The sequence below is a fragment of the Dipodomys merriami genome, unplaced genomic scaffold, assembly GCF_024711535.1.
Source record: "Dipodomys merriami isolate MVZ:Mamm:240054 unplaced genomic scaffold, mDipMer1.0.p SCAF_456, whole genome shotgun sequence".
Taxonomy (NCBI): domain Eukaryota; kingdom Metazoa; phylum Chordata; class Mammalia; order Rodentia; family Heteromyidae; genus Dipodomys; species Dipodomys merriami.
The window spans coordinates 719,841-727,809 of record NW_027206020.1 but is presented as its reverse complement, the minus strand read 5'-3'; the positions used below and the strand labels follow the sequence as shown (position 1 = coordinate 727,809).

The window sequence follows — 7,969 nt, the reverse complement described above, 5'->3', positions numbered from 1 at the left end:
GCACAGGCAGTGTGGGGTGGCTGCCCAAGTTGTGCTGCTTTGGTCTTTTCTCGGGGGTGTAGCTTGCAGATAGACTCACTCAGCCCTGGGGGGGGGCAGGGCCTCTGGGATGAGCGCCGCTCCTGGCTGGTCTCCCACTGTGTTGTCCCTTTCCCGCTAGGTCCCAGGAATAAGTCCCGGAAAGTGATGGGGTCAGAGGCCACAGGTCCTCGGGGCGCAGGGGCCATCTCGAATGGGCTTACGCCATAGAAGAGCAGCCCTGCAAGCCACTTGGTTCTCAGACCTCCACATGGTGGACAAGCTCATCCCTGCCCTGACCACGTTATTCTGGCTGTTTCTGGAAGGCACTGGCAGTCTGGCCTTATCCCTGTGCTGTCTCCACTACCCGGGTTGCCTCTTGGGAGCTCAGGACCCCCCTGTAAGTCTGCCCCCACCCCCACATCCCACAGTCCTCTGTTCTTGGCACCTGGGTCCCTCTCATGGTCTGGTGCGCTTGTCTGCATGCTGGCCAGCTCGTGGGAGCCAGCCCGGCCTGGACTTGCTTGGGAGGCTGCGGTCTGGGGTGGAAGGACGCCAAGCCGTGGCGCTGCCTCTTTAAGTGTGGCGACATCACAAGGCTGCGGAAGCATGGAACTCCGTTTCTGTAGGTCTGCGGGCTCTGTGTTTCCACCTCCATGGGGCTGCAGGCCCGCATGTGAGCGGACACCATGGCTGAGGGGAGCGAGCTGATGAACAGGCTCATGAGTGAGAACGCAGACCTGAAGAAGCAGGTGCGCCTCTTGAAGGAGAACCAGATGCTGAAGCGGCTGCTCAGTGAGAGCTGCCAGGAGAGCTGTGGCCGTGGTGGCCGGGACCTCCTCTTCCCCAAGGCCCCCACCTACCCTGAGGCCTGCTCCCCGGGGAGTGGAGGTGAGGTGCAGGCTGGGCCTGCAGAGGGCCGTGGGGTCAGGGGTCACCCACCAACATGGGCCAGGCACCTCCCAGGCCCTCGGCCTCCTTGCCTGGCCTGGGCGTGGCGGAGCACACACAGGAGGGGGTGGCGGGGGCTGCCCATTCCAGCCGATTCGGGGTGGGCAGTTAGCGAGGTCTCCGAGTGCCACCACAGGGCCTAGAGCAGCAATGCTGGTCTCAGCTCAGCCCCACAGTTTCCCCTGCTGGGCAGTCTCTGTCCCTCTGGGACAGGGCCATGGCGTGCTCATCTCACAGGTATGTTCTCCTCGTCCCCCGCCCCCGGCCCCCAGGAAGCCCCATTCCTCTGCTGTGTCCCATCCGGTCCCTTGCCATAGATGGAGTTTACATGGCCCAGCCGGGAGTCCCCTCCGGAGGGAGGCCCTGAGAATGGCCCTTGGGAGCCAGTGGGTAGGAGAGTACTGTGAGGTTGTGATCCTAAACCACCTATGCCTGTATTTGTATGTTTTATTGTTGTTATAAGGGTGCTGTACTGAGGGGTTACAGTTACCTCGTCAGGTAATGAATACAGACAGCTCTTGACTGGGAAGGTGGCTCAGTGGTAGAGCGCTTGCCTTGCATGCATGAGGTCCTGGGTTCCATTCCTCAGCACCACATAAGCAGAAAAAGCCAGAAGTGGCGCTGTGGCTCAAGTGGTAGAGCGCTCACTTTGAGTTGAAGAGCTGAGGGACAGCGCCCAGGCCCAGAGTTCAGGCCCCATAACTGACAAAAAAAAAAAAAAAAAAAAAAAAAGAAAGAAAGAAAAGCAAAGAAAATGAATACAGCTCTTCACTCCAGTTCACCTATGACTTTTTACAGGAAGAAAGGTTTTTTTTTCTTTTACCACTTTCTACAAAAGTGGGTGTTTCTGTTGTACAGTTTTTATGAAATTTTCCCTTTTAACAGTATGATTTGGAGCGTTCTTGATGGGTGTGACTGGCCTTTGCTTGGGATGGCAGACTAGAGGCAAAACTCCCATCGCCATTGCCTGAAAACTCTCAGCTCAGTGGGCTTGCACTCCATGTGTGTGCATTCAGCCCTCCTGGTAGGATCCCGATGAGGACTGAGCTTCCTAGGCACACTGTGGCACTGGCCAGGCCACGGCTGACTCTAGTGTGATGCCTGGGTGGTCAGCTGCCCACCTGACCACGGGAGGACTCAGGGACCTGCGCTTGGTATGACTGCCTCCTGGGGTCCACTTTGGATTCCAGCTGGCTACCGTCCTCTGAGTACCACCAGCACTGGAAGGGTGTTTTGCAACTTCAGCTCTGGGTCCCAGGGTGTGGGGGACCCCTCGTGGCCTCTACCCTGCTGTTCTTCATGGAAAACTCCTAGGAGAGACCTTAGGCAGAGGGAGGGAGGGTAAGGAACAGGCAGTGCTGCTAACAAGTGGCAAAAAGACTGCAAGACTTTACTGAAAGCATCACCACTGAGTTACCACGTGTGCTCCTGAGGGCCAGCTCCTGGCGCTCCTGACACCACGTATGGTGGCCCTGGGGGCCTTGTCCCCAGATCCCAGCTGTTGCTGTTAAGAGGCTCACAGGCCACGTGCTACCTGAGAGGCTGTGGCGCTCAGCCACAGGAGGCCCAGACCTCAAACACCAGTCTCAGAAGACACTGTGGCCTGAGCCACAATCCCTACCCAGAGCCCAGAGTCCTAGCTGCCCACACAGGTGTAGGCTGCTGAACCTCCATTGTCCCTGGTTGAATACCATGTCATTTTTCAGTTGGTCTTAAGAGCTCTCCCAGTGCAATCTCTCACTATTTCTTCTCACATCAGTATGCACTGGGAATCGCATCCCACTTCTGCCTTTTTGCTGGTAAAGGGGGGATCTAAATCAGGTCTGTTTGTCTGCCCTGGATGGCTCTGTGCCTCAGTCCTCAGATCTCAGCCTCATGGGAAGCTAGGATTTCAGGCACCCGGCTCCACAGCCACTGTTAAAGGTTCGTAAAGATCAGCTTGGTGAGTGTGAACCAGAGCCTGGACAGCAACACCAGCAGGGCCCCATGTGCGCATGTGCACGGCCCGTACATCACGATCTCTTACTTTGATGGAAGTCTGAGCTCCTCTAGCCTGAGTGTCTGTCTTTCCCCCCTGACCCAGGTCCAGACTTCGGGAGGTTTGCCAGCGTCCCGGACACGCCTGCCCAGCTGCAGACGTCCTCTCTGGAGGACCTGCTGTGCTCCCACGCACCCCTCTCCAGTGAGGACGAGGCCTCTCCGGGCTGCGCGACCTCCTCCCAGGTGTCCTTCAAGGCCTTCCTCAACGCTCCAGAGCTGTGTGCCCGCGGCTCCGACAGGAAGCTGTCCCCGGTTCTGAGTTCCCTGCAGGACCCCCTGGTGGACAAGACCCTGCTGGAGCCCAGGGAGATGGCCCGGCCTAAGAAGGTGTGCTTCTCAGAGAGTAGCCTGCCCACGGGGGACAGGACCCGGAGGAGCTACTACCTTAACGGTGGGCCGCCCAGGTGCTCTGGGGCTGGACAGGGGTGGTTTGGTGACCTGGTGGATGGGGGCTGGGAGGGGCAAGCCTGGCCAGTGACAGGGGCTAGAAGAGGCGGCCCTGGCCGGGGACGTAGGCTGCACGGGGACCGGACGGGGGCTGGCCAGCGCGGCCTGGCCAAGGACGGGGGGCTGGACACGGTGGGGCTGGTTGGGGGTGCAGGCAGGATGGGGCAAGCTAGACAGGGGTTGGATAGGGTCGGGGCTGGCTGGGGTGGGGCTGGCCAAGGATGAGGGCTGGCCGGGGCGGGCCTGGTCTGGATGCCGGCTGGATGGGGAGGGCTGGCCGAGGGCTGGATGGGGTGGGGCTGGCTGGGGACTGGGGCTGGCCAAGGATGAGGGCTGGCCGGGGCGGGCCTGGTCTGGATGCCGGCTGGATGGGGAGGGCTGGCCGAGGGCTGGCCGTGGTGGGCTGTTTGTGGCACGTGGGTGCTGTTGTGTTTGGCTCACTGAGTCGGACTCAGAGCCTTGCTGGGCAGGGGCTCTACTACCTGCACCTCTGGCCAGGCAGGGTCAGGCAGGGTCTGGTGCGCTCAGGGGTCAGGTGGGATCAGGGGGGTCAGGCGGGGTTAGGGGTCTAGGGGTCAGACGGGGTTGGGTGGGGTCAGAGATCAGGTGGGGTCAGGGGTCAGGGGGTCGCGGGGTCAGGCGGGGTCTGAGTCCCCCTCCCCCGCAGAGCTCCCCTGCTTCGCGGGCGCGGAGAAGGACGGCCGCATCGTGGGCGAGATCGCCTTCCAGCTGGACCGGCGCATCCTGGCCTACGTGTTCCCGGGCGTCACGCGGCTCTACGGCTTCACCGTCTCCAACATCCCGGAGAAGATCAAGCAGGTGCGCGCGCAGGGCCCGCCCCGCCCCGCGCAGACGCAGACTACCGCCCCGCCTTGCCCCGCCCCGCCCCGCCCTGCGCAGACGCAGACTACCGCCCCGCCTTGCCCCGCCCCGCGCAGACGCAGACTACCGCCCCGCCTTGCCCCGCCCCACCCCGCCCTGCGCAGACGCAGACTACCGCCCCGCCTTGCCCCGCCCCGCGCAGACGCAGACTACCGCCCCGCCTTGCCCCGCCCCGCCCCGCCCTGCGCAGACGCAGACTACCGCCCCGCCTTGCCCCGCCCCGCGCAGACGCAGACTACCGCCCCGCCTTACCCCGCCCCGCCCCGCCCCGCCCTGCGCAGACGCAGACTACCGCCCCGCCCCGCCCCGCCCTGCGCAGACGCAGACTACCGCCCCGCCCCGCCCTGCGCAGACGCAGACTACCGCCCCGCCCCGCCCCGCCCTGCGCAGACGCCCGCCCCACCCTGCGCAGACGCAGACTACCGCCCCGCCCCGCCCCGCCCCGCCCTGCGCAGACGCCCGCCCCGCCCCGCCCCGCCCTGCTCTGCGCAGACGCCCGCCCCACCCTGCGCAGACGCAGACTACCGCCCCGCCTTGCCCCGCCCCGCCCTGCGCAGACGCCCGCCCCACCCTGCGCAGACGCAGACTACCGCCCCGCCTTGCCCCGCCCCGCCCTGCGCAGACGCCCGCCCCACCCTGCGCAGACGCAGACTACCGCCCCGCCTTGCCCCGCCCCGCCCTGCGCAGACGCCCGCCCCGCCCCGCCCCGCCCTGCTCTGCGCAGACGCCCGCCCCGCCCCGCCCCGCCCTGCTCTGCGCAGACGCCCGCCCCGCCCCGCCCCGCCCTGCTCTGCGCAGACGCCCGCCCCACCCCGCCCCGCCCCGCCCCGCCCCGCCCCGCCCCGACGGCCGACGCCCGCCCCGCCCCGCCCCGCCCCGCGCAGACGCCCGCCCCGCCCCGCCCCGACGGCCGCCGCCCGCCCGCCCGCCCGCAGACCTCCATCAAGTCCCTGGACGGGTCGGTGGACGAGAAGAAGCTGCGCGAGCTGACGCACCGCTACCTGACGCTGACGGCGCGGCTGGAGAAGCTGGGGTACAGCCGCGAGGTGCACCCCGTGTTCAGCGAGTTCCTCATCAACACGTACGGCATCCTGCGGCAGCGCCCGGACCTGCGCGCGCACCCGCTGCACAGCAGCCCCGCCGCGCTGCGCAAGCTGGTCATCGACGTGGTGCCGCCCAAGTTCCTGGGCGACTCGCTGCTGCTGCTCAACTGCCTGTGCGAGCTCTCCAAGGAGGACAGCAAGCCGCTCTTCGCCTGGTGACGCGGCGGGCGCGCGGGCGCGCGGGGCGGGCCGGGCCGGGGCGGGGCCCCGCCAGTAAAGCCCGTTGACCGTCCGCGTGCCTCTGCTGCGGGCCGTGACCACAGCCCCTCGCCCTCGGCCGGCGCCTCCCCGAGGGCCGCGGGCGCGTCCCGCAGCCTTCCCGGGAGCGGGGTCCTCGCCACGCGGCGCCGGGCCGGGGCCTCGGGCCCTCAGGAGGCCGGGTGGCGCCGGCCTGGGCCTCGGGCCCTCAGGAGGCCGGGTGGCGCCGGCCCGGGCCTCGGGCCCTCAGGAGGCCGGGTGGCGCCGGCCTGGGCCTGGGCCTCGGGCCCTCAGGAGGCCGGGTGGCGCCGGCCTGGGCCTCGGGCCCTCAGGAGGCCGGGTGGCGCCGGCCTGAGCCTCGGGCCCTCAGGAGGCCGGGTGGCGCCGGCCTGGGCCTCGGGCCCTCAGGAGGCCGGGTGGCGCCGGCCTGAGCCTCGGGCCCTCAGGAGGCCGGGTGGCGCCGGCCTGGGCCTCGGGCCCTCAGGAGGCCGGGTGGCGCCGGCCTGGGCCCGGGCCTCTGCGCCCTCAGGAGGCCGGGTGGCGCCGGCCTGGGCCTCGGGCCCTCAGGAGGCCGGGTGGCGCCGGCCTGGGCCCGGGCCTCGGGCCCTCAGGAGGCCGGGTGGCGCCGGCCTGGGCCTCTGCGCCCTCAGGAGGCCGGGTGGCGCCGGCCTGGGCCTCTGCGCCCTCAGGAGGCCGGGTGGCGCCGGCCTGGGCCTCTGCGCCCTCAGGAGGCCGGGTGGCGCCGGCCTCGGCTTCCAGCCTCCCAGGTCTCGCCGCCTCGGCCCCGGGCGCCACCGCCCAGGGCAGGCCGGCCCAGGGATTCGCGTTACCTGAGCCGTCTCGGTGTTTGTTAGGGAGCGCCACCAGTGCCCACGGTACCGATCCCCATGCGTGAAGCCCCTTCCCGGCACCCGCGCCCCTCCGCACGGTCCCGCCCCCCGGGCGGTCCCGCTGCCGCCCGTCCACACGCACCACACAGGCTTGTCAGGCTGAGGCCCCCTGGTTTCCAAGACCACTGTGGGCGGTGGCCGGGAGACAGATGACCAGGTTGAACAGACAGAAGGCTCGAGCCCGCAACCATTTTTCACAAGTGCACTCTCCACATTTGCACACTTACCACCACTTTTTTATGCTTCTTCCTTTAATTAATGACTAGTAGCTCTCGACGCCCCACTGGTTTGAGGGTGGCCTCCCAAGCTACCTGATCAGCTCAGGTTTTTCCTTGAACCTTTGGGGTCTCTAGTTTCTTTGTTGTTGTTGTTGTTTGTTGGTCGTGGGGCCTGGGCGCCATCCCTCAGCTCTTCAGGTCAAGGTGAGCGCTCTGCCACTTGAGCCACAGCGCCACTTTTGGTTTTTGGGTGGTTCATCAGAGATGAACGTCTCATGGACTTTCCTGCCCGGGCTGGCTTAGAACTGTGATCCTCAGATCTCAGCCTCCTGAGTAGCTAGGATGACAGGCGTGAGCCACTGGCACCTAGTGACTCTAGTTTCTTTAACTCCTGTTTAGTACTCTGAACCTCAGTCCAGAGCTTGGAGACTTCTTCCATTTTATTCTCCTCCTTTTCTTTCAAGCTCCCTTTCATGATCCCAATCTCCTCATCAAAGTCCTCCTTAACCTGCAGGTGTTCTGCCAGGGTCCCGGAAGAGTTCCTTCAACTGTCCAACCGCTGCTCCTCCTCACAGCGCCTTTGCTTGCTCTTCAGCTCCTGCATTACATTCTCAACAGTGCTATTGAGAGGGTTTTTTTTTTTTTTTCTCACCTGCACCTGTTCCATTGGGTGCTTCCGCATTACAGTTATGGTGAGGATCTTGGCAGTTGTTTGGCCTTTTCCTCTAGTAGCTTCTCTTTCTCATTTTTCCCTTCAGTGTATTTTGTGACAGATCTTTCAACCGTTTGGCTCTTCTGTTTTTCTGGCTAAGAATCTTTTTGTTCCCCGGGCATTCCCCATCCAAGCATGTGTGTCCTTTGACTCTTTCTCGAGTGATGATCTCCTTCTTCAGCCTGATGTTTTCCTGCCCACTTTTCTTGGCCTCTTCTTCTCTGACATAGCACTTCTGTGCCTGCTCCACTAGCTGCTCTTTCAGTTCTATCTCTGTTGCTTTGAATTTCCACTCTTCAAAGCTGATCATTGGCGTTTCATGTCCAGCTCCTTCTTCTGGGCCTTGATGTCTGTGTGCAGCATTAGGGTCTCCTCCTGGCCTCGCCTATAGTCCGCCAGGACCACAGCGATGCTGTCCTGTGCCTCCCTCAGCCTCCGGCCTGTGGCCCCAGCATGCCTCATGATCACCCAGGCTAATGTACTTGGATTCCATTTGATTCTGAGTGTTTT

The 7,969-nt window shown here is 64.7% G+C and overlaps 1 protein-coding gene across 2 annotated transcripts; it reads left to right on the top strand.

Annotated features, from left to right (window-relative positions):
• Positions 1 to 591: 591 nt before the first annotated feature.
• LOC138808576 (speriolin-like protein) lies at positions 592 to 5,673 on the top strand. 2 transcript variants are annotated; one of them, XM_069994862.1, is made up of 4 exons: positions 592 to 909; positions 3,053 to 3,413; positions 4,124 to 4,275; positions 5,274 to 5,673. In XM_069994862.1, exons 1-4 carry the CDS (start codon positions 708 to 710, stop codon positions 5,666 to 5,668), a joined length of 1,110 nt encoding a protein of 369 aa, XP_069850963.1. In that variant the 5' UTR covers positions 592 to 707; the 3' UTR covers positions 5,669 to 5,673. The 2 variants fall into 2 exon arrangements, with proteins under 2 accessions (XP_069850963.1, XP_069850964.1); XM_069994863.1 differs by having other exon boundaries at positions 594 to 909; positions 3,053 to 3,400.
• Positions 5,674 to 7,969: the final 2,296 nt, after the last annotated feature.

Excerpts from the sequence above, each read along its gene's own strand:
- LOC138808576 (XM_069994862.1), top strand. The coding sequence starts at position 708 with ATGGCTGAGGGGAGCGAGCTGATGAACAGGCTCATGAGTGAGAACGCA. Across the intron at positions 910-3,052 it reads CTGCTCCCCGGGGAGTGGAG|GTCCAGACTTCGGGAGGTTT; the intron begins GTGAGGTGCAGG and ends CCCCTGACCCAG. Across the intron at positions 3,414-4,123 it reads CTTAACGGTGGGCCGCCCAG|AGCTCCCCTGCTTCGCGGGC; the intron begins GTGCTCTGGGGC and ends CCTCCCCCGCAG.